Source organism: Saccopteryx bilineata, chromosome 1, assembly GCF_036850765.1.
Source record: "Saccopteryx bilineata isolate mSacBil1 chromosome 1, mSacBil1_pri_phased_curated, whole genome shotgun sequence".
Classification (NCBI taxonomy): Eukaryota; Metazoa; Chordata; class Mammalia; order Chiroptera; family Emballonuridae; genus Saccopteryx; species Saccopteryx bilineata.
In genome coordinates this window covers 121,011,839-121,038,750 of record NC_089490.1, presented here as the reverse complement: position 1 = coordinate 121,038,750, position 26,912 = coordinate 121,011,839, and the positions used below count along the sequence as shown (strand labels likewise).

The window sequence follows — 26,912 nt, the reverse complement described above, 5'->3', positions numbered from 1 at the left end:
AGCTACCTTCAGCTCTTTATGCCTTGGGATTTTTTCTTTTGACATAACTATCTTTTGACAGCAATGAGATTATACTGAAAATTTTACTTAGGCTTATCATAAGTTAATTACTTCAGGTTATAACATGTAGAATCCAAACAAAAAAAGGAATATATGGCCCTGGCCGGTTGGCTCAGTGGTAGAGTGTTGGCCTGGCGTGTAGAAGTCCCAGGTTCGATTTCCGGCCAGGGCACACAGGAGAAGTGCCCATCTGCTTCTCCACCCCTCCCCCTCTCCTTCCTCTCTCTCTCCCTCCCGCAGCCGAGGCTCCATTGGAGCAAAGATGGCCTGGGCGCTGGGGATGGCTCCTTGGCCTCTGCCCCAGGCGCTAGAGTGGCTCTGGTCACAACAAAGCGACGCCCAGGAGGGGCAGAGCATCGCCCCCTGGTGGGCAGAGCTTCGCCCCTGGTGGGTGTGCCAGGTGGATCCCAGTAGGGAGATGCAGGAGTCTGACTGTCTCTCCCCGTTTCCAGCTTCAGAAAAATACAAAAGAAAAAAAAAGAAAAAAAAGGAATATAAAGTATCAATACAAATATTAGCAAGCAAGGCTATATCTCTATTAAGTCAAAACTAAGCTTGAAATCATAGCCCTATTTTGACATTTCACAATCAAAGAATGGCTCTGGTTTATCGACCAGATGAAGCTGTTGCCTAGGTAGGTAACAATTTGCTCCAAAATTAAATCACAAATGAACATGTCTAAGTTTAAAACACAGATGTAATTTGAAAATTCTTACATAAGTGATCAATTCTGTTAGAAAATATTTATCTGTAAATAAGTTATACAAACTGATTTCATTTTAAAAATTTTAAATACTTTTCCACTAAAATCACAATCACTTCTGTATTATTAACTTCAATGTGGTCATCATTAAATCAGTGCAGTCATTTATTGACTTGACATTTTGTCTTATTTGAAACTTTTATGTGGTTCTTGAAATGTGCTTTTAGTCAAAATAATCTTCTATATCAATATTTGGATCTAGTAGATCTTCTCCATATGATGAAAGATTCATCTGGTTCAATATTAAGTTTTCAAATGTTTCCTCTAAATCGGTTTCACCAATTAACACAGCTCCCATCATTCGCCCGTTCTGCATGACGACTTTGATGTATTCTTGTCCTTTGGTACATCTCAGCATTAATTCATGATCTGAACCCAAGTTCTGTGCATTGTATTTTCCCAGCAATACAACCTATAAATATGTATATTTAGGGATCAAAAAGTTATTCTAGTGAGTGCCAAAAAAGAAACATAATAGGCAATTATTTTATTATACTGGAATGGCCAGCAGGAAGATCTTTTCACAAAATTTTACAGCTGAAAGTATCATTGGGGGGGTGGGTTCCACAGAAAACATTTCGATGGCACACATTTATTCTACAGATGATAATACCATATAATCTAAATGAACATTAAAAATAACTAGTAAAACCCTGGCCGGTTGGCTCAGCGGTAGAGCGTCGGCCTAGCGTGCGGAGCACCCGGGTTCGATTCCCGGCCAGGGCACACAGGAGAAGCGCCCATCTGCTTCTCCACCCCTCCGCCGCGCTTTCCTCTCTGTCTCTCTCTTCCCCTCCCGCAGCCAAGGCTCCATTGGAGCAAAGATGGCCCGGGCGCTGGGGATGGCTCTGTGGCCTCTGCCTCAGGCGCTAGAGTGGCTCTGGTCATAACATGGCGATGCCCAGGATGGGCAGAACATTGCCCCTTGGTGGGCAGAGCGTCGCCCCATGGTGGGCGTGCCGGGTGGATCCCGGTTGGGCGCATGCGAGAGTCTGTCTGACTGTCTCTCCCTGTTTCCAGCTTCAGAAAAATGAAAAAAAAAACAAAACTAGTAAATATACAAATATGTAGGATATGGACTACATTAGCCTGGAGTCATGATTTAAAGAGTGAATAAGGAACTGAGTTACATCTTTCATTGACAAATTAGTTAGTCTCCCTAAACTTTGTATTTGTGTTTATATGTGTGTATTTCCCCTTATCAGTAAATCAAGAACAAAGACTTGCCTCAGGCTAATGTAAAGAAGACTTAGTAAGATAATTTGTATGGGAAATCACTTAGTTCACTCTTGAATAAGATAACTATTAGTATTAGTTTCCCTCACAAAGAAATAATGAATCTCAAATAAAAATTAGAAATATACCAACAGGGAACAGTCCCTCTAAAGTGTAAAATAATATAATGGGAAGGTAGGTAATGATTATTAGATAATTAGGAATTAAGATCAGTAATAATACCAAGTATTCATTTGCATAAAATGAGAAAATGTCTCATTTTTTATAAAATTATTAAAACAATCTGAACTTTTATTCAAGTAAAAAAATAGATGATCATAATTAGTTATAAGACTAGCAAGCAGAAAAAGGCACTAATTTGCTCTATCTTACCTTATAGTTAAAAAACTTTGTTACATGAGCAAAAATTTCAAAGCTGAAATCCATGTCAATGGAGTCTCCTAAGCTAGCTGCGGCCATGCACTTCGCTGCGTACCATCCCATCTGTCTAGCCTGGGTCCACAGCCTCATCTGAAATAAAAAATGTTATGCAGTGTAATTTTTCATTATCAACTCAATGTTATCACCTTAACCTTGTAACATTTCTTAGAGATGCAGTGCTTCTAGATTGGTTAAATTGATAGATGTTTGGTTGGATAATTTTGCCATAGAAGCAACCACCAATCCACTCTAACCAAACTGATTTTGATATTTGATAATTCTATCTAAATCATTGCTTCAGAATTAAAAGATGACACCAACTTTTATGTTTGAATAAATCTATTAAAAAGTTACTAAACTATTTCAGGCTACACCAGATGAGAATAACATTTTAATTAACCAGTCTACAACTCAGGCGAGCAAATTTCTCATCAACATTAATAGAAATGCCAAATTATCACTGAAAAATCTGTTCCTTTTCTTAGTGCTCATTTTTTGGGGGCTAGATAGTAAGGGCATACCATGTAATTTAACTTCAATGGTCAGACAGAATGGTACCCAGCCCCAGGACATCTATCAGATTTCAGCAACTGATTCTGGGAAAACATGTAAAATTCTTCTCTACAACAGTATTGATTGCTACTGTATTCTATTTTTATTGTATTTTTATAAAGTTTTGGAAGTCCTTGGTAGAACAAATCACTGGCCTTAGAAGTTAGGATTTGCATATCAAAAAAACACACACACAAAATAATGAAACTGCCTCTTGAAAAACATCTAGTTCTTGCATTACTTCACACTCCATAGTTAATCTAAATGAGTAATAGTGCTAGCTGTGGATTGGGTCTTTCACTAAGATAGGTGTTGACTGGTTCTGTTATCTAACACCTACCTATGATGTCTCTACTCTTAAGACAACCTCACCTATAGCCAACGTCTGAGTATCTTCCTCTAGTATTTTTGCTCCACCATTAGAAGGTAGGCAGGTGACACTGAGAGCAGGAGGAAGTCTAGATTCAGTTGGAAGCAGTAAGGCTGATCACATATGCTGGCTTACCTGCTGCCAGAGAGGGCTGGGGTGCCAGGATGCAGTGCAGATGTCACCTGCAGCGTAGATGTCAGAAAGGGATGTTTGCATATGGTCATCCACCTTCAAGCCACCATCTTCTCCTAGATCAAACTAAACAATGTTCCTTATAAGCATACACGGTAAGAAAAATGAAACATGACTTTTTCATTCTAAAGTAAATAAGTAAAATTTTTACACTATGATTTGCTAATCTTAATGAGAAAGTGAAAAAATAGCTGCAAAGTTTAGACAATTAAGCTCAATTTCCAGGGAATCAAATTCCTAAGAAGGTAAAAATTCATAAAATTTTTAGAATTTCAACATCAAAAATACCCAATAAGCACACAACTAATTCACTCATAATTACAAGAACATTCCTCAGTTTTTTTACCCGTCAGTGCTAAAAAGCAAAAATTACATGACAGTTTTTCCAAAATATCACTTGTAAGAATTCATAGGAGTTGTCAGTCTCCACCAAATATTTAGATAAATAAATTATGCATTTTGTCCCATTAATGACACACTGAGATGTTAACTGGTTAAGAAGTTTAAGCCGTAAAAGGTAGTGAAAATAAAGACATAACCTAATCTACATTGTTTTCAGTCATATTAAGTTACAGTTTTATACTAACACAATGAACAAGTTAGTCATGCTTGAGAAGCAGAGATCTTAATAAATAATTAATATTTAAAAATATACATAGTGGGACAAAAAAATTTCATCTTACATTGTTGCCACAGAGAAAAGGTTCTGTATTTGGTGTAACCCCTGTAGCACTGATAACGAAATCACAGCCATATATCTTTTCATTGGTTAGTTCCACGTATACAGGCCAAATCTCTTAAAAAAGAAAAAGAATTTATTCTCAACTGTAACCACCACCAATTATCCACAGCATTATGTGAATATAATGACTATAAGGAAGAAAAACGGCAGGAGATGACTTTAAAACAGTATCTCTTAATAATCTGTATAAGGCACATTTGCTAAAACAATTTTTAGTACAATTAACACCATCTTGTTTTAGGTATGATTATAAAACAATGGCATTCTAAATGTTTTTCCTTCAAATTTAGACACAAATTCTAATAAATTAAAACTGGTAATCATTTTATGAGTTATTTCTTTACAATTTTGTTTGTGTGTGTGTGTGTGTGTGTGTGCGCATCGCGCACACACGTATTTTAAGTAAAAAGCAGGGAGGCAGAGTGACAGACTCCTGCATGTGTGCAACTGGGATCCACCAGGCAAGCCCACTACAGGGCGATGCTCTGCCCATCTGGGGCTGTTGCTTTGTTGCAACCAGAGCCATTTCAGTGCCTGAGGTGAGGCCATGGTGCCATCCCCAGCGCCTGGGACAACTTGCTCCAATAAAGCCATGGCTGGGGGGGGGGGGGGGGGGGAGGGAAGGGTGGAGAAGCAGATGGGCGCTTCTCCTGTGTGCACTGACTGGGAATCAAACCCAGGACATCCACACGCCGGGCTGATGCTCTACCACTGGGCCAATCGGCCAGGGCCTTGACAAACTTTTATTAATAGAGTATACTCTATTGAGAGTTATCCCAACTATGTTACTCACTTTTCAGTGTTTTCCCTTACTCTTCATACTCAAACTTGACTCTCCTTTTTCCACTGGAAAAATTCGAAGAATCCAGAACTGGAATATTTCATATGCTAGGTTTGGCTGAGTGTATTTCTTCAAGTCACAATACTCTACAGGGGTCCCCAAACTTTCTACACAAGGGGCCAGTTCACTGTCTCTCAGACGGTTGGAGGGCAGCCACATATAGTGCTCCTCTCACTGACCACCAATGAAAGAGGTGCCCTTTATGGAAGTTCAGGGGGGGGGGCGGATAATTGGCCTCAGGGGGCCACATGCGGCCCGCGGGCCGTAGTTTGGGGATGCCTGCTCTAACAGAAGTGTGGAATAAGAATCAGGAGACCTGGTCTTAGTTCCACATTTATAGATTTTCAGAGTCTGTCTGATTTTGGGGAAGTCACTTCACCCCTGAGATGATGCATTTTTTTAGTTTTTGCTTTATTTTAAACTGCAAGATACTCTGATTGACTCACAGGGTTATGACAGACAAAACACAATGAGTAAAGCTCTATACAATTTATTAGAAAACTTAAAAGGTCAAAAAAAGGAAATGACTTACTAAATTATCGTTTTATTTTTACTTTTCATGTTTAAATTTTATATGGAAATCTGAAGTTTTTTTTAACATAATAAAGATTAAAATGTCTTCCTTTTAAATACGTGGTTAAATATCTATTTTATTACTTACCTTTATCAGTTGTAATTGATTGATTACTATGGTCTCCTGGAAAAGTCAAGGACTTTTTCTCAGAAATTCTAAATTCTTCCTGAAGGTAGATTTTCTTTACTTCACATACAGTTTCAATGTGAATCTTATGAGAAAACTAAAACAAAGAAATACTGATCACCATAATACTTCTATAAAGAGAAACATAGAAATTATAATTCTTATAATATAAATGAAAATACATTGGATGACCATAAATAAGCCTCTCAATTTCTGTGTATAAAAGCAGTGAACAAAAATTCATTCAGTACTAAAGAGATCTAGTAGTTAAACTGGCAGGCAGGTAACATTGAGGAAAGTGCTTTTAAGCATAAGCCTCTTTGATAATTACATGTATATTAAAAAAAATTACAACTATTATAGGTTATAGAAACATTAAAATAGAACGGTTGTATTCTCTGTAGTCTGTGTGGAGATTTCTGTCCCTGGGGAGTTAAACAAAGAAGGCTGTCAGCTTTAGATTAATTTTCAACCATCTTTGGTGGGTATGTGGGCCAAGTCCTTCCTTAGCACTGTAAATTTTAAGTAAAGTGACCTAGCAATTCTTTGACTAAATATTTGCAACCAGTCTTCAACAAATGGTTCAAGAATTTAAAATTGCATTTAGACATGTTTAATCAGTATATGAAAACATACCTCTTTTGTTCCTTTAAGATTCAAGCCTTCATGCCAGTCAGGTCCCAAGGCGCTGCCTAAATGACCAGCATTAGCTTTGGTTCCTGCTTCCATTTTCCTTCCTGAAGCAATGGACTCAATTCAAAATTCAAATAATATAAAAACTGCCAGGCAGAGAATTATACTTGTGTTCTGCAGCTTTTAGGCAATGTAATGATTCTCATACCTAAGAACATTTAGTCATTCTGTATTAATCATTCATTATTTTAATATTTTATGACATACAGCTATAAAATGGATAATCTTTCAATCATTATTGAGTATAAACAGTGTTTTTTGGATGTTATATACACTGATTAATATGAAAGATAAGAATATGAGCAATCAAATTTAGGAAATTTTGTCAATTTTTAAGATGCCTAAAACTTACAAAATTCTTGAATTTTATAAGCCATCAGTTTAAAAAAAATCTTTAAACTAAAAACTGTGAAGGTTGTATTTGTTTCTAAACTCGCTGCATTTTTATAAACTTATTTATAAAATTTGTTTACAAAGATGTAGATGGACTGGTTTATTTAATTCATTTTAAATTTCCAGTTTTAATTACATATTTTTCATAAAATATACATATTCTACAAAACCTAAAATGTCCACATAAGGATACAGAAATAAATATTACCTGTAATCCTAGCTCCCAAATATATTTTGCTAAATTTTCTTACTCTTTTTATATACTGTTAAAAAACAAAGTTTTATCTGTGAAGTAATGAGCTAGATGCTATATTTACCTTCAGTTGTATATTTGGTTCTTTTATGTGCAATTTTAGCCTCTGTTTTTTTAGCAATGAGCTTTGAGGTCAAGAATTCAGCTGCTCCTGCATCGAAGAAAGTATTCCCAATAGCTTTATCTTTAATGGCCCAAATTACTTCACATCCTTCAATTTCATACCTAAAAGGAATATTAAAGTTACACAGAGCAATTTTAAAAGTCTGGGTAGAAATCTAAGGCACCAGTAAAAATAGTTTAAAGAAGAATGTAACAATCTTTCAAGGATAAGAGTTCAAATAGAATAAATAATAAAAGAAATTTAACCAGTTAACTAAAAGAATATATAAGTGAAACATATATATACTAAACATCAGGTAAAGTTTCATTACAATAAATATTTCAAAGTGTTCAGTTTCTACAACATAGTTATTATTTAATGTCTGAGGTTCCCAGGAGTGAGAAACACTTTATCTTGTGGCTGGATGGACAGTACCCAGCTATCATACTGAGAACAGTTCATTTCTTTGATAACAGATATTTTATGTACTCATAGCATGTTACAGAAGGAATAGGATTAAATGTTGTGGGACTTAAAAAAATTTTCAATGTAAGAAAGCAATTCATTGTAAATAATGAGAATAGTATTAATAATAATTATTCTCATTAACAATGAGAATAGTATTTTGGTGATAGCCGATGGAGCAAATTTGTCACGTGTCCATAAGGATTTGAAATTCCTCTTACAATAAATCTATGCCTCCTCCCTTTTGACCCAGTTTAGTTGATACTCTAGACTTTTCTCTGCATTTCTCTGTACAATGCCTCAAACTCTGTAATTATAATAGTGACTGCCATTCCTAGTACTCAGGCAATTTAGGAACTCGTAGGCTGCCAGTGGGGTTCATCATCCTCTAAAATAGAGGGGCAAAAATCCAGCCTGATAGTTGGAAAGGATGAAATTGACAAAGACAGGTTTTAGCAGATTCCTTATTTTGATACAAATTTGTCCTCTTCAAAATTGGACCCAACTTTCTGGCCTAAAAAATATATTCAGACTATGCTATGTCACATCCAAATGGAAGATAAAATTACAAAGACAGTGAAACAATGTTCTGTAGACTACAGCAGGGCAATTAATCATTGAAATACTTGAAATATCATCTTATGATGATGTTTCATGTTCATTATGTGTTACCAGTTCCCAAACTTCCCAAAACCAGGAGCTGGGAGTACCATAAATCCTGAAATAGGAGTCACAAATCCTTGGAGCTGCACAGGCCAGACACATAACATAACTGAGTGAAACAGGATGGGTATAAGCAATAAAAAGTGGTGGGGGTTATGGCTAGACATCTCTAAAAGTGTACAAAATTCAAATGGCTTTTTGATATGGTACATTCTTATAAACATGGGTCAAATCTAAGCTATTTACCATTTGATGACCTTTGACAACCTAAAGCCCTCCCTAAACTCATGTTTTATTAAGGACATTTATGGAACTATGAATTCTATGAAAGGATTTGGATTTTTGTTTTTGAAAATATATGAAAAACAATTCTATTTATCTTTGATTTCCAGAATAACAAGATCTTTTCCAGTCTCCCCAAAATCATATAAATCAGAGTTCTTAAAAATATATACTTACGCTAATTCAAGTGCGATACCACCATTCCCTATGATCATTATTCTTTTAGCTTTAGTAAGCTGTTTCTGAAATTCCTATATTAAAAAGAAAATGACAGTGTTTTGCATAATGGGTAATACTGGAAGAGGCTTCCCTGATAAAGAAATCTCACTTTCCTACTCTGCCATTTTAAAAGAGTTCAACTTACATTAATGTTTAACTATTTCACTCTAAAATCTATAAAATATATAAAATACCAAGATTATCAACAGTCACGTTTTGAAGTCAGATGACACATGAATTTCCTTAAGATTGGTTCCAACTGTGTTGTAGAAGGTCTGTAATGATCTCCCAGGGACACATAAACACTCCACCACTTAAGAGAGCCAGCCTCCCACAGAGAGAATCATTTTGGTTTCTGGAGAAAAGCAGGGGTCGGTCCCCCAGCCCCGTGGGTAGCAGCTCCTCCTACAGAAACCAGGGCACACAAATGAAGTGCACTGTCTGAGACATTTCATATCCTGATTTCTCCAATGTCATCTCCAGTCACCAACAGGGTACTACCCATAGAGATGACAGACCCTCCCAGTTAATGACAAACCTTCTCCTCTATGTTTTCCCCTAAACTGCCTCTACTGATTTTCCTTGCTTTTCTCATTCTGTTTAAAGCACCACTTCAGAATTTCAGCAAGAGACATTGTCTTTAGTTTACTACATTCCCAACTATTTGACCAAATGAATTCACTAATATAATATTGCTCTATTATGCCCTAGGGGTTATTCCTTTTCTTCTAGTCCCTCAGTTGATACTCCCTGCAGTGACTCGGCACCTGAAACGTGCAGGAATGAGATCCAGAGCAGCATAGTGTTTAAGAGCAGACTCTAGAGTCCCTGTCTCTAGCAGTTACCAACTAGGGACCATGGACAAGTTGCTTAACCTCTTGTGCCCCGATTCAACTGTAAATGGAAATAATAAGTGGCTATGTCTCAAGCTTTCTGTAAGCATTAAGATGATGTAGATAAAGCTGTTAGGAGTAGCATGCACATAATAATGTCTAACATTTATTTTAAAAAATGTTACTACCATTATAAGGCAGCTAATTGGTACCACCGCCTTCCCTAAAAGGATCACAGTGAGCTTGCAGAAAAGCTGGTAGTTACTCTTAGGAGACTTTGAAGGATAGTACCATAGCTTCAGGATGACGTCCGAATAGTTAAATTCTTCCTCCTATATGTCAAGTTACCATTTCTATTAAATTGACCCTTACTGTAATATTCAATAAATAATCACTGAAATTAACTTCTTAAAAATTTTACAAGAAACAAAATTTAAGTTAATTTTAGTTTGTCAGTGAGGGCAGTAGATAATTTAAGAAAGATCTGTAAAGAGCACTGAACATGGAGATGAATGGCATGAGTTTAGACTGTACTTGTGATAAACTTAACAACTACCTTAGTGTAGATAAATTAATCTTTCTATTTCATTTTCCTATTTGTAGAGGGAATAATTACTGTCACATAGGATTATCATGAGGATTCAATGAGTTCATGTGTGTCTCACTGGAACATACTTATGAATGCAATCTTTGATAACACAAACCTAAATGTTTACAAGAAGATAATCAAGTTCTAGTTTTCTCTTAATTCCCAATTATTCAATTAAGAATATGCAAAAAGTTAACTATCACTTTTTAAGAATATAAAACATTGTTACATAAGTATAAAATTATGGGACAGAACAACAAGGAGCTTGAAGTAAGAGAGCATTGCGATTTTAAACCAGGAAGAGTTTCTTGGCAATAAAGGCCAACAAACCCTGAAATAAATGGTCAAAAGGAGTTATGTATGGTTCCACAGAGTTTCACCATATTGGGAGAGTTATCACTGTTCTTGAGCAGAACAATAAACAGTGATTTTTTTTGGTTTTAGAATTAGGTCATGACTCTGTACCAAAGCTTCTGAATATTAATTTCTTTGCTGATGAGTAAGTTCAGTAAGTTTTGGATATGTGTTAGCTTTTGGGGAAAAGACTATCATATTGTTTGGGTTACAAATCACATATTCCCAATCACCGTAATGAGTGTGTGACACAATGTAGACTGGAGCATTCAGCAGTCATTAAATTCAGGACACTGTACAACAGAAGGAACACAGAACATCAGCAAGAGTAGAAAACAAGATGAATTATCAACTAAAAACAAACTTAAATCGGCAGTAATAGAACATGGTAACTACTTTCTGGTTTATGGGTTATGAAACATAAAAACTTCCCTTCTCCTACAGGTTAGTAATTAACATTATAAGCGACCACTTTCATCCAAAAGTAGAAAAAGACATATGAAGAAAAAATCTTAGGCCCTGGCCGGTTGGCTCAGCGGTAGAGCGTCGGCCTAGCGTGCGGAGGACCCGGGTTCGATTCCCGGCCAGGGCACACAGGAGAAGCGCCCATTTGCTTCTCCACCCCTCCGCCGTGCTTTCCTCTCTGTCTCTCTCTTCCCCTCCCGCAGCCAAGGCTCCATTGGAGCAAAGATGGCCCGGGTGCTGGGGATGGCTCTGTGGCCTCTGCCTCAGGCGCTAGAGTGGCTCTGGTCACAACATGGCGACGCCCAGGATGGGCAGAGCATCGCCCCCTGGTGGGTAGAGCGTCGCCCCTGGTGGGTGTGCCGGGTGGATCCCGGTCGGGCACAGGCGGGAGTCTGTCTGACTGTCTCTCCCTGTTTCCAGCTTCAGAAAAATGAAAAAAAAAAAAAAAAAAGAAAAAATCTTGGTGTTTATTTCCCATAACCCAACCTCAAAGTATTACCTGAGCACTGTCTGTATCACGAATTCCTAATACATAAGGGTTCCCTTCACATATCAGCTTTGGTTTAGCTCCAGCACACAAACAGAGTTTCCTATACACGTGCTGACTGCCATCTTCTGTTACAATGCACTGTAAAAACAAAGCAATGAACAATAGAGGGGAAGCATTTATAAATGGGTACAATTTCAGTTCAGATTAAACATTCAAAAACACAAAAACAAAAATATATATTAAGGTTGTCTCTTGGCACTCAATATCTTGTTACAGCAAATGCAAAGCTAAGTCAGTATAAGAGTGTATTCTTCAAGCCAGTGATTCCTACTCATCTTAGGGCCATGAATTATTTTGAGAATCTGAGGAAAACTAGTCTTTCTCCCATGGAAGAAAAAGCATCTTCATACAAAATTTTGCATAAAACTTAGGGAATCTCATGATGTTTAAAAAGAAATGTCAACCTCAGATTAAGAAATATTTAGAAAAATTTTAATTGAGCATTCTGAAAAACACTTCTGACCTCGTCAGATATTACTGTAAGATCTAGTGATTCTAACTGTATAATACTTTAATCTCTGTTGTGGGTACAGCTAAGTAGTGTGTAGTAGAAGAGGTTCAAGTCTTCTTGTTTTTTAATTGACTTTTTAGGAAGAGAGAAAGGGAACGAGGGAGGGAGAGAGAAGGAAAGAAGGAGAGAAAGGGAGGGATGGAGAGCGAGTGGGAGAGGAAGAAACATCAATTTGTTGTTTCATTTATTTATGCATTCACTGGTTGATTCTTGTATGTGCCCTGTCTGGGGATTGAACCCACAACCTTGGCATGTCCAGATGATGCTTTAACCAACTGAGCTACCCGACCAGGGCCTCAATATGTTTTATTTTTATTTTTTTTAATTTTTCTGAAGTGAGAAGTGGGGAGGCAGAGAGACAGATGTCCACATGCGCCCGACTGGGATCCACCTGGCATGCCCACCACGAGGTGATGCTCTGCCCCTCTGGGATGTTGCTCTGTTGCAACCAAAGCCATTCTAGCGCCTGAGGTGGAGGCCATGGAGCCATCCTCAGTGCCCGGGCCAACTTTGCTTCAAAGGAGCCTTGGCTGCAGGAGGGGAAGAGAGAGACAGAGAGGAAGGAGAGGGGGAAGGGTGGAGAAGCAGATGGGTGCTTCTCCTGTGTGCCCTGGCTGGGAATCGAATCTGGGACTTCCACACGCCAGGCCAATGCTCTACCACTAAGACAGCCGGCCAGAGCAAATCAATATGTCTTCTTAATCTAAAGATTAGAAGTGCTAAAAAAGTATTGATATTCTAAGTACAAATAGCAATCATTTTACCTACAAACTATATGCTCTTTGCATATTATATATATATATTTTTAATTTTTTATTTATTTTTGTCTTATTTATAAATTACAGTTGACATATTAGTTTCAGGTGTACAACACAGTGATTAGCTATTAATATAACTTACAAAGCAGTTCACCTCAATAAGTTTAGTATATATCTGGTAACATTCAAATTACTATAATATTATTTACTATGTTCCCTATGCTATATTTTATATCCCTTTGACTTTTAAACTGGCAATTTGTACATCTAATCCCTTTGGGGATTATATATTCATCTATATATAATGATGACAAACATGTTCAACCTAAATCCTAGTACGTACTGGTATTAAAGATATTTGTATTAATTTTTAATAACACTGATGAGTTTAAAACACATATTACAGATCCATTGTTTCTGTTCCTTAATATTGAATGAAAATCTACAGCTAAGTAGTAGCAAAAATCTAAAGCTACTTTAGAAAGCAGATATACATTACAGATGCTGGACTTTGATGGAATGGTTTAGGGGTTAACATTTACGCCATGTGTTTGAAACTATAAAACTTAGCAAATCATAACAAAGCTTACTACCCACTGAGACTTTTGTCACTCATGTGAACTACTTAGCTATACAAAAAAATACGTAAAACCAATAATCCAACATAGTACAGTCTATAAAGAAATTTCATACAAGTGTTCCTTAAGACAATCTGATTAGAATTTTATCAAAGAGAAGTTAGTTATACGCACTGACCAAATTTAAAAAATAATTTGCATTTATCTACTGTAAAAACAAACACAAAACCCTTTGTCAACTACTGTTAGATTTTTGGAGTAGACATGAAGATAAAATACATTATCTCTAGTTCATTAAAGAATATAAAGGATGGCTAAGAGAATGCACTCTGTCTCCATGTTGTAAGGAGTCCCAGGGACCTGGCCCTCAGTCAGTTTTTCATGTGTGAGAAGGTGACGCTGAAGATGAGAGCCCTGGCATCATGGAGAAGGCGCTGGAGTGACTGGCAGGCTGAGGGCGTGCAGCGCTCACTGCATGTCTGCAGTGGCCTCACTGACCCCTGGGTGGAAGAATACAAGTGTGTAGCCTAGCCGCTTGTAACCCACTGTACACTAAAACACACCATACACATCAGGCAACTTGAAGGGACACTGTACTGGCCACCTTTCTTCTTCAGAAAGGGCCTCAAGGATCAGTGCAGACAAATACCAGATGAATGTTAGCACCATGAAAAGGGACCCATCTGCCATTTAGAGAGGTTCATGTACCTCATGCAGGACATTTTCAAATGGTAATGGGGGACACTTGACTCATTCCAATGTCCTAATACATAAATTCTCTCACAGTGTATTAGTATACTTTAAGCCTACCTCAATTTGTAATTTAATTAACCCGGACGTTATAATGAATAAGTACTACCACTATAAGTATTAGGCACTTACTCTGGATTTTGAATTCAGATTTTGTTATTTTCTCATAAAATTCAGTACTTCTCCTTAATATTTTTCTTGTCAAATAATTTGTTTCAAATGTGGTATATATAACTACTCACAAAAATTAGGGGATCAGGGAACATGCAGAAACTCTAGTTCTTTCAGCCTTTTGTATAGTGCATTTTCACCAATGAAATAAAAGTTGATTTTGTATCTCATTTGCATAATCAAACAACTTTCTTTGACTTGTTTGCTTTTCTTATGTTCTTGTTTAATAAAAAAATATATCAAATGCTTTTTTTAATCATCTCATTTCATTTTATAATCTCCTCTACTTTTTGTGAGCAGATGTGTTTTATCCCCATGGGAGAATTCATAAATTAGAGCTGCTTCAGAGAAACAACTACAACTCTGCTTCACATCTTGCCTAAAGCTCACTTACGGATACTGTTAATCACCTGACAACATCGTTTTCTGAGACTGGCTCAGTTTGGGCCTTGTGTCATTTTGGACTATTGCAACCACCTTCTGATTTGGTTGTTGGCCACAGGCACTCACACAGCCCAGTTCATCTTTGACATTGCTGTCAGACTCACCATCCCAAAAGAACAGCTATTCCATCATCCCTGACTTCACTTAAAATCTCTACTATTTCTTCACTGATTATAAAGAGAACTCAACTCCTTAGCATGACATAAAAAGCTCTTCACAATCTTACTTTTTTCTCACACCCAGTCTGCCAATCTCCTTTACTTGTCCCACTCAAATCCCATCGACTCCCTCACTGTTCCCCATGCCCTTTTCCCTTTCTGTGGGTCTTTGAACATGCACTCTCTCTTTCCTGGAATGCCCTTTTCCATCTGGAGATCTCTCTCTTTTTTTAAAGTTTTTGACACACAGAGAGAGAGAATCAGAGAGAGGGACAGATTTAGGCACAGAAAGGAAGGGAGATAGGTGAGAAGCATCAGTTCTTCACTGTGGCACCATAGATGTTCACTGATTGCTTTCTCATATGTGCCTTGAAGTGGGGCGGGGGGCTGGCTACAGCAGAGTGAGTGAGCCCTTGCTCAAGCCAGAGACCTTGGGCTCAAGCCAGTGACCTTGGGCTTCAAGCCAGCAACCTTTGGGCTCAAGCCAGCGACCATGGGGTCATGTCTATGATCCCACACTCAAGCCAGCATCCCTGTGCTCAAGCTGGTGAGCCCATGCTCAAGCTGGCGACCTCCGGGTTTTTAACCCATGCAATATTTGCTGGGTCCTCTGCATCCCAGTCCAACGCTCTATCCATTGTGCCACCACCTAGTCAGGCTGGAGAACTCTTAATTCATCCATCTTTTAAATCACAGCTCAAATATTAATCTGTCAAGTCTTCCTAACTATCTGAGACCAGAACTTTTAACAGTATTTCAATGCCTGTGCTTTTCACATGTCCCTATCATTATATGTGTGCATGTCTATATTCCTTAGACACTGGGAGCTCCCCAGAGTATATTCCTTTATATTATTGTGTCCTAGCACTTAATGTAGTGCCCAAAAAACTGAATATTAAGTGTTAATTCTAATCTGAAATGTAAAACCAAAACTAAACTAATTACACAATCCCAATAAACTCACAAAAAAGTATTCTAATAATGGAGATCAATGTCACTAAAATTTACACGTTAGGGGACTTTGCTGGAGGTACAGATGAGGGTCAAAGGAAGGCACGTAATAACTCGCCGCCAAGATTTAAGGAAAATGTCATTATACAAAAAACTTTTCTTACATGTTCTTCACTCCTCAGCTGCTTTACTCCAAATTCTATAACCTTAATGTTAGGAAAGCGGTTTTCTAATATGGTACTTGGTTGTTCTTCAACATCAAATTCTTCCAATACCTTAGAAACCTGTATTAGATCAAAGAGGTAAAAATCTGTATTAAAATTGTTTTTTCTTTCAAGGTTTTTAAATAATAAAAAAATTGCTCCATTTCTTTTTATATACTACTTACTTCATATCCATAAAATAAGAAAGTTGGTCAATTGCACAATACACAGTGGAAAGAGGGCTACATTTCATATTGTAAGACTTGAACTCAAATACTAGTCCTACCAGTCTAGGGCAAGTCAGTCAGGTCACCAAGCCATACTTTCCTGGCCTGTAACATGAGGTCTAACACTACTTACTTCTGTGTAGTTTAATCAAAAAGCTTAGTTACTGCCTTGCCCTTGCAACTTTCTCTTTTCACCTACTAGCTAACCTTGTATGCTAGTCCTTGGACTCCTTTTTCCTGTTCTTCAAAATCACTAGCATCCCCTTAAAACTCACTTCCCTCCTGTCCTGCTAAGCCTCCACCGTGGATCATTCATTTTTTTGCCCAACCCTTTATTTCCTTGCTCTCTTATCATTAACCATTAATTACCCTTCACACTACAACCATACATCAAACCAGTTGCATTCTCTAGTCCTATACCTGGTCTGCTCTGGAAGAACCACACATCCTGCAGATGGATACTGGACTTCAGCTGGTCCTAATACACTGTGTGGAAACCCTCCTACATGGCCATAGCAGTTCTCAAACTTCTAAGTCTCATGACCACTTTACCCTCTAACAAATGATTGAGGACTCCTATTGGTTTTTGTTAATGTTTGAGGTATACCTAGCAATATTTGCTGCATTAGAAATTAAAACTGAGAAAAATGTTTCAATATTTTGCAATTCACTTTAAAGTAACAATATGGATTTGTTATTCTCAATGAAAAATAACTACTTTTTCCAAAACGAAACAAACAAGAAGAATGGCACTGTTTTAAATTTTTGTAAATCTCTTTAACATTTGGCTTAACAGAAGATAGCTGCATATCTACTTTTAATTTCAAATTCCTACATTCTGCATCTGTATTTAAACTGTTACAATATGTTGTTCGGCCTCACACAGTATGCAGCCCTTTCAGATAATTGTATATTCTTCTTTAATGCTACATTAAAACTCAACAAGCACAGTTTCTTAAAAAAATAGGTACAATGTGTTTGAAACTATATGAAAGAATTTTTCATTCCGTTATTGTGAAATCCATCAGTCTATCCTGTACTTTGAATGGATCTTTGGAGTATATTGGTTCACAAAGTTATGGAGATCTTCCAAATATTGACACATTTCATAGCAATATAATATAAATATATCACATTCATTATCATCACCAACAATCTTATCAGAAATGTTTTAGGTACTGTGAGTAAAGAATGAGTTTACCAAAATTTTCAATTTTTGCTTGAAAAGTCTAATTTTGTCATGTTGCCAACAAATACTATCATTTGGCTTCCTTGAAGTGATAGGCTCACTTTAATCATTTTCCAAATATGAAAGACTACAACTTGTCGATTACTTAATGGATGTTCCATGATAAAAAAGTAGTTCATTTACAACTCAGCAACTGGACAAGTGCTTTTCCTTAGCACTGTACAGTCATTTACAGAAGTGCTGTAAGCATACATCCCAGTTCATCATACAGAATACTAACAAGATGTGCACTTAAGAGTCAACTTAATAAAATTAATTTTTTCCTGGCTTTTTTTTTAACTGACTGTGTGACAGTGAAGAATACCATTGCTTTTCCACCACTAGTGCAAATGGCAATATAGTGAAAAGTGCCAATAATATCTTAGTAACATATTCCAATCCCTCAGTGATGTTTTCAAATATTCACTGTTCTAATGTTCCCCAAACTTATTCTCAGCATCATCTTTATTCTTGGCCAAGCACCTTACTTCTAGGCTTGAAAAGGCTACTAAGACCCCTTACCACTTCTTTCCCATTATCTAGAAGTTTCTTTGCTATCATTCACCTTCCTTGACCCAATCCTGACTTTTCAAGGTGACTCCATTAATTTGTGCTCCATATCTCATCATCTCTTACCTCCTCAGAACTCTTTAATTATTATCATATGTATTCCCGTTTTTCTTAATCTTCAGATCTTCCTTGCTAGTTTAATCTCAACAGGTAAACATGCTGAGGTGTTGTTCACAAAAATAAATAAATAAATACTCAACCCAATGTTAGATCTCATGTCCTCATTTTGCTGCCTCCCTCTCTTCCCTCACAGCCAAATTTCCAAAGAGAACATTTGTTTACTGTCATTTTAGAGTTGCCTCCCTCCCATTCATTCCTCAAAATAGCATCAAGTGTCACCACTGACTTACTAGAAATTGCTACTTTTGAGTCATTACCTTACCCAAATATCCCATAGAATCTGACATGACTGACCACTCCTCTTAATTGAAACTTTTGCATTCTTGGGCTTTAGGGTTACTGCTCTTTCACAGTTTTCCACTTAAATAGACCATTTTAAAGTTTTCCTTTCTCTCTGATCTCCCCTTAAATGTCAGTGTCCTATAGGACACCACCACTGGGTTCTTCCTCTCACTGTGGGCACCCTTCCTGGGAAACTGCAAACCATGCCCATGGTTTCAGCTGATATGGAGAGAATGATGGATACTAAATTGTTATCTCCAAAGCATTCTTCTCATCAAATGCTCCAGCAGATTGGCATTACTTAAATTTAGACAAAATGCAATTCCACAGCATGCCATGCAAACCAATCTGGCTCCTACTACTGGTTCAACCTCACACTTGACACTCTAGCAGTGTTGAATTGGTACCTGTTAGAAGCACACACTTTCAGGCACCTTGGCACATTCTTCCATCCACTTGACCTCTTATGAACACACAGTAAAACTTACTTATTCTTTAAGTGTCAGTTTCAGTGCAACCTCCTGAGTAAAGTCTTACCTGATTCTCAAAGCAGGCTTTGGCATTTATTCACAATGTGTTATATTTATAAAATTAAATATGTAGATATTCAAATATGGCCTCAATTTTTTTGCCTCTGTCAGGATAATTACACTGTATGATAACTATTTCTTGTATATCTGTTGCACCAATAGGAAATAACCACTTTGAGAAAGTGCTTCTCAAAAACCATGAGGACTCTAGAGCCAAAATGCCTGGATTCCAAACCTGACTATATGTAACACCTTGAAAATTCACCTAAGCCCACTGTACCTCATCTGTAAAGTTAGGATGATACAAGAACCTACTTCATAGGGTTAAGATTAAGTACATTAATACATTTACAAAAGTAGTTGATACACAGTAAGGGCTCCAATATATTTTCGTAATATATTAACAACATATAATATGTTATAATAATACTAATAGTATTATTTTTTTTTCTACTTTAAAAATTACACAAGTCATGAATACATGCTATTTTAAACACTAAACATAAACAATATATAATGTAAAATAAAATGTTAAAGTCTGTCCTTATTGCTCTCCAAATCTCATACTTCCTCCTGCCCCAGAGATAGCCACTAGTGACTTTTTGGTGCATATTCTATTATTACCTAATTATTATAGGTGAAGCAACTCAGGTACAGAGATTTACCAAGGTTACAAAGCCAGTAAATACCAGAGTCAGGCCTAGAACCCAAACTATTTTCTTCTATTATACAAAACTGGCAAAAACAGAACTAGTCTTATAACTCTGGGATCATTATATCAAATTAAGTCTTCTGGAAAGAAATGTATAAGACCCAGTTATACATCTTTCTCTTATGTATGTGTGCTTAAGCTTGAAATTGAATATATATTTTTTTCTTTTAGAGAGTGACAGCCTAATATTCTATTGTTCTCTGGTCTTCCAATCCCGTAAGTCTTCTGGCTGTACCAAGGTGCTAAAGATATCTTAGGTATCTCTAGATAGGTTATAAAAGAATAACACATGAAGTATTTACCCTTGGCCTTAGGGGTTTACATATGAGAATGAGGAGAGTTAACTACATTGACCTCTTCCCTGGGAGACAATATATAAAAGTACTTTTATAAAATGTATTTTAAGATTGAAAAGGTATGTCTGTGGGAGATGGGTAGGAAGAAGGTCGCTTTTCTTCCTTGACATCAAGTCTATTAACCTTTATATGAATAAATAATAAATCTTAGACAAAATTAAAAGAAAAATTTATATTCTATTATCAGGATACTATAAGGGAAAACATATATAAATCAAAGACTATGGTGGTAGTTTTCACTGAGGTATGGAAAAAAAATATTTGTTTTTTAACCTTTTTATGCATTTATTTTTTTTTTGCATAGGTATTATAACACTTATTACCGTACCACTGTAGCACATGAACTCAAAACTTTTTAACCACTGAGGTACAGGATAAAAATGTTTGGAGACCACTCCTCTATCATATTATGACCCAAACAATCATAGATTCTTATTATAATGTTATAATATGTGCCATAGAAATTCACGGAATTTTGAAGTGTTCTGAGATGTTTATGACACATCTGAAACATTATCTGCAACTGTAAACCTGGCTCAGAAACACTTCTGACTTGTAAATATACATACACTCACATTTTATAATATACATATACATAAGTATATATTTGCATTCATATATAGATTTCATAGCATCTTTCCTAAAAAGAGTCTTATTTTACATTTTCTGAAAGTAATTTAGAGTGAAAGAAAAAGAAGAGAAAAACAGAGAAGACTGGAAATTCAGTATCATTCTGGGTGCTTTTGGTATTCAATCTGAATAATTCTAAACTTTGAGCTATAATTTTAAAATGAACATCAAAAGAATATGTCATTTTAAACAATTAAAATAGTATAATTACACTACATGCTATGCAAGTTATTGCAATTTAAAAAAATAACCACTAAGAAAGTTAGTTATATAAACGTTCTTACCTTCTTGAAGTTTGTAACTGCTTTAATAACAGGAGAAGCTGTTACTAGGAGAATCCATTCGGATGGAAACTGAATTGCCAACTTATTTTTTAAAAGGAAAAAAAGATAAAAAATAAGTTTAGATATTAGTATGTATGGCATAGAGGGTGAGATAGGGATGGCCAATTTTAATAAAGTTACTAACCTAGGAAACTAAAAACATTTCCTTATCTTAAGGTTCCTATCATCCTGAGACTTGTTATATTTATGGGGTAGTGAGCAGTAGTGTTCAACTCTGGTATTAATTAAAACGAGTAATAGACACTAAACACGAACAAAGATCTGAACAAGAAAAGTGACATAAAAAGGTATTCATTATTTACTTAAACTATTTTATATGTCAATTTAAAGTTATCATGCAGAGGGTAAGGAGAAACTATCTTCTTAATTAAGTTAAACCAACTTCTGTTTATTGTAAAATATTTTAATTTGCCTTCAGTAGGATTATATTACAGCAAACCAAACATTTAGAATCTTAGCACTTTTCCCAAGTGCTTTGACACTCCCATCCTGTTTCTTCCAAATGCCCAAACAGCAGATACTCTGGAAAGACCAAGTCATTTTAATATTAGCCTTAACAAAATGTGGTGGTTTAACTTGCCATTTTCCTCTAGCTACAAACCACTCTCACTTTACACTTCTTGAAAGCATTTTCCTAATTCACGCTCCAGTTCCTCACTCCACCAATCTCTATTTCTATCCCTACTATACTATTTAAACTGAGCATGTTCAATTCAACTATATATCCTCAAAACTCTTAATCATCCTTTAGTACAGTGCCTGGATCCTAGGTATTTACTCGGTGAATAAAAGGAAAATACACATTAAAACTCTTGAATTTGTGTGTGTGACAGAGACAGGAAGGGAGAGAGATGAGAAGCATGGATTCCTCCTCGCGGCACCTGGGGGCGCGGGGGTGTGTGTGTTGGGGGGTTACAGCAGACCGAGTGACCTCTTGCTCAAGCAAGCGACCTCGGGGTTTCAAACCTGAGTCCTCTGAGTCCCAGTCCGATGCTCTTTCCACCGCGCCACCGCCTGGTCAGGCAAAACTCTTGAATTTCTTACATCTTTTCTTATGACTTCAGTGATTGCTTAATGTTCACTTTATATCAAAATTATTTAATACTTTTTAAAACATAAGAGAGTGTGTGTGTGTGTGCGTGTGATGATGATTATTCGCTGTAAGTAGAAAAGCATTCCCTAGCTGTATTCCACAACTTCCTGGTTGTTTTTATAAAAACTTCTAGAAATGAATTACCTTCTATCTTGGGAGTTCAAAGTACAGGACATTTATCTAAGGGCTACGATTCCCCAAGGACCTGGCACCTATCTGGAAGCTGAATTCAATCATGGGATGACAAAGGGGCCCGACTTTCCGACCGAGAACACCCCGGTCACCAGTCTCCCGCTCCGACAGCACTAGGACCGGGTCCTGACACTCTCTCCCCCTCCTCCGACTACGTCCCAGGGGCAGCTTGCGAGGTACCACAGATACCATCCAGGGGCACCCCGCGGTCTCTAACACCTGGGAGCAGGAAGAAAGCGGGGAAACGAGAGTCCAAAGAGGGACTTGGCCGAAGGACGAGGGGAGGGGGCGAGAGGGAGCCCCGAGCGCCCACTCCGGGTGGAGGGAGAGGCGGAGCCTCCCGCACGGCCCCCCTTACCTGCTCCGCACAAGTGACACCCGCGATGCCACCGCCGACCACCACGAACGTCCCAGCGGTCGGGGGAGGGCGCGCTGCCTCCATGTTTTCAGACTTCTGATGGTTTACTCACAAGAGCGCGGGAGGGGAGGTTCCAATTCACCGAGAAGTCGCCCGGAACGGCCACTTCCGGTGCCCGGTCTGGCGAAGCCGAGCTACGGGTGCCCAGCGGCTCACACTTAGTCTCTTCGCCTACTGGCCGTGGGCGGTGTTATCCAAGCCCAGGCATCTCTCTGATGTGTGGGCTCCGGCAGTTGTTACCTGAATGTAGTTTTACTACGTAGATTTGATAAAGAGAAGACAAAACAACAAAGTTAAAGAAAATGGGTTGCCAAGGTCGCCAAAGGAGGCTTGGCAAATTCTCTAAGACAGAGCGATCTCAAAATAACTGCATTGCTTTGATGTTCTCACTATAAACTCCTGTGAGAAATTAGACATTTTAAGATGGCACAGGGTCCGCAGTGGGCTCTTGGGAAACTGACTCATCCTTTAACCCCAGCAAACTCTGAAAGTACATACCCACCTAACATAGCACTCTCTGCTGTCAGACCATCTAGCTACCCACATCTCAGTGCCTTTAGCTGAATGAGGTGCCAGTTCCTGTGTCCCTAAGAGTCCAGGGATACAGGCATAACACTCCAAACAGATCTCTTGAAGTGTTCCTCACGCTAGCAACAGGGACTTACACTAGAACTGTGAGTGTATTGGAGCTGGCAGGGGTGGCGGGATTGTTTTCTACAAGTGTGGGTATAACTCTCTTCAAAAGAATTTTTGTTAACAGTCTTCTGCAACTTACCAATGAATTCGTTACTTTCCCTTGGAGCACCTCAAGGAATGTGATGTACAGTGCTGGCAAGGGCAGTTTTATAATCTCTTGGCACACATCTACTTTGAGCACGGTCTAGTACCTTGAGTTAAAAGGTATTAGAGTACTTGGTACCTATCTTACTGTTCTTAGCTTTTGAAGCTGAACAAACCGAAAAAATCACATTTCACTGTGATTGTGTATGCCAGGAATATCATTTATGTTCCATAAATATCAGATTTATGCCATTTAGAAAACTGTCCAGTTTTTCCTACACTATATCCCACACCCCTAAATTCAACTTACCAAGTCCTGCCATTTCAGAAATGTTCTTCAGTTTCCTTATTTTAGTTTTTATTGTGACTGCCCTATTTTAAACCTTCTCCCACCTGAACTATTAAAAGAGGCTCCTCATGGGCCTTTCTTCCTCTGTGCTCTGCTTGTGTACCCCTATCCTGCCCTAAGAGTTATCTTACTAAAAATGACATGTGGTTACTTTCCCTCCCCACCATTTTCTCTCCGGCACAATTCCAGTTTCCTGAACACAGCAAGACTTTTCTTGTTTGTTCCATTCCAGAATGTCTTGTCCCACCTATAGAAATCTATGAATCTATGAATGGCAAGTTCAAATGCTACCTTCCCCACTGTTCTCAGGCAGAAATAATTATGTTTATAGTGCTTTACTGCATTTAGAACAATAAAGTACCATGTTTATTGTGTTAGAGTTGGGTGCGTCCCTAGTGTGCTTCCTCTTTGAGGAAAAAGATTGTATTTTATACACTTTTGATTTTCTTGCCTATGTCTCAAATTCCAGCAGTTAGCACAGCAACTTAAGTACTATATACTCAATAAATGTTTCTTGAAGCTTCAGAATAAACATAGTAACACAATCTTATAAAGACTTGAACCATCATTGTATGGTTACACACATCAATTTGAGGTATGAATTGGCCTTATGAAATATTACTGTTCTTTCTTAAATAGTTTACTGTAATATTTTTAGATCAGGTTGTTCTGCATAGATAGAAGTTATTCCACAGTATTGGGGTACACCCAAAATTTGTTTTGATTGTCAAGATTTGATAAACATACTTTCTTACCCTCTCCTCTTTCTCCCCCTCCCATAGATACACACACACATACACACCATGAGGTAATAAAAGGATTTATTATTCATGTAATGAGATTTTTATGAATTTCTGGGGAGAGCAGGACATTCTCTTAAGCTGTTCCAAAAAATGGTTTGTGAGAGCAAGGAAAGGAGACCAACTCTGCTTTTATTATGATTAGGGGATCAGGCTACAGTGAGTGTTCTGGCTCATGTGGGCCAGTCTTTATTGTAGTTTGAATTTCTTGCTAGTGCCAAAGGTGGGCACACCCAAACTTTCTTAGCTTGACCCTCCATGAGGCAGAAGGAGAAAGGGTGAAGCTTGAAAGCAGTCAACAAACATCAGAAAATGGGGTTAAGCCTTTTATTACAATAGGCAGCCTTCCCTTTGTGGCTTTCAACTTTACTCGATAAGATGATGACATTCTCTCATTCTTCCCAGTCCATACATTGGAGATTCATAGTTCAATTTCAATTTCAATCCATATCACAGAAAACACTCTTATTAAGTTCTCAGAATACAAGGAAATGCCAAAGTTAAATGTAAAGGATTTTTATTATTTATTTTTTTCTTTTATAGAAAATTAGGAGTTCTCTTTAGCTATTGAATTTTTTGTCATAATTAAAATTTCAAAAGAATGTCCTTGACAGTATGAAATGTTATTATTATATAATTTGTATATCCTTTTCTGTATGCTCTATAAAGAAAGAATATTTTGGATCTTATAATAGCTTTCATGCTATTTTTAAATAAAATATTTATAGTTATATTCCACGGCATTTTGTTGTTAATTGCCATACTTTTCACATATAAAATTATCATGACAGCACTTGAAGGTATTGTTATTTAATTATCTTGATACCTAATTATCATTTTAGTGTGTAGGGCAACATTTTAATATTCGTGACATTGAAAATTAGAGAAATTCAGATTGTTTTTTCATAAGGAAATAAGATATTTCTATAGATAGGTATTTTATTTTATTTTTTAGGTGACAGGAAGGGAGATGATGAGGCAGACTCCTATATGTGCCCCAACTGGGATCCACCTAGCAACCCCATCTAGGGCCAATGTTCAAGTATCAAGCTATTTTTAGCACCTCAGACTGTCACCCTCAGGTAGAGCTATGCTCAGTGCCCAGCACCACCCTCGAACCAATCAAGCCACTGGCTGCGGGAGGGGAAGAGGGCGAGAAAGGTAGAGAGGGAGGAAGAAGAAGCAGATGGTCACTTCTGTGTGCCTTAACCAGGAATCCAATCTGGGACATCGATATGCCAAGCCGACACTCTATCCATTGAGCCACTGGCCAGGGCCTTGCAACTAGGTATTCTACTACGAGAATAAAAAGGAACAACAATGTATTTATACTTTTGGTTTATTGGAATCACTTGTATTTCACATAAAATAAATGAAGGTAAAAGAAAATAAAGCATACATCCTTCTAAGCAAGAAAAATATTAAATTATGCTGTCAAATGAATGTGGTTAATTTATTTCAATTGATATACAATATTGAAATTATAAAGAAGTTGCACCTTCTAAAAAATTTTATATGTTTTAAAAAGAAAAAAAGTATGGTGTGTTAAATAATACTGCAAGATCTATGGTATATGAAAGTTTAACTAAAATTCTCCTTGTTTAGTCTTGAAGATATTTTTAGGTTTACATGAGACTTTAGAATTTTAGCTGTTAATATTATCTTTAATCAATTTATGTACGGTAACAACAGTGATGCACATTGAGTACACTTGCTCTGATACATCAAGCTAAAAAATGACAAGAAAGTCTCATTTTATAATTAGTCTGGGAAGATACAAGTTTAACCAATTTCTGGTTTGGTTCAGGTCAGATCATTTATTGTGCAGATCACATTTTGAAGAACAGTTGTTTTAAAAAAACATTTTGAATAACACCAAAAAATATTGTTATTAGCTATGTGGACAAGGCCCACTGGGGGTGAGGATGACGGAGATGCAGAGACCCGACTCCGGGGACCAGGTTTAGTGATGCAGATCCACTTTATTCAGGAAGTAAGCTAGCTTATATACATGGGTTC

At 37.2% G+C, this 26,912-nt stretch overlaps 1 protein-coding gene across 1 annotated transcript; it reads right to left on the bottom strand.

The window, feature by feature from the left end:
• Positions 1-5: 5 nt before the first annotated feature.
• On the bottom strand, positions 6-23,068 carry PYROXD1 (pyridine nucleotide-disulphide oxidoreductase domain 1). The gene is made up of 12 exons (XM_066264596.1): positions 22,905-23,068; positions 21,202-21,282; positions 16,224-16,343; positions 11,688-11,816; positions 8,906-8,979; positions 7,280-7,440; positions 6,513-6,613; positions 5,838-5,973; positions 4,277-4,389; positions 3,537-3,659; positions 2,432-2,569; positions 6-1,235 (listed from the first exon to the last, which is right to left on the bottom strand). The coding sequence occupies exons 1-12, from the start codon at positions 22,986-22,988 to the stop codon at positions 987-989; spliced, it is 1,509 nt and encodes a 502-aa protein (XP_066120693.1). The 5' UTR covers positions 22,989-23,068; the 3' UTR covers positions 6-986.
• Positions 23,069-26,912: the final 3,844 nt, after the last annotated feature.

Excerpts from the sequence above, each read along its gene's own strand:
- PYROXD1 (XM_066264596.1), bottom strand. The coding sequence starts at position 22,988 with ATGGAGGCAGCGCGCCCTCCCCCGACCGCTGGGACGTTCGTGGTGGTC. Across the intron at positions 7,441-8,905 it reads GGTATCGCACTTGAATTAGC|GTATGAAATTGAAGGATGTG; the intron begins GTAAGTATATAT and ends TATTCCTTTTAG. Across the intron at positions 3,660-4,276 it reads CTTTTCTCTGTGGCAACAAT|TTTGATCTAGGAGAAGATGG; the intron begins GTAAGATGAAAT and ends AACATTGTTTAG.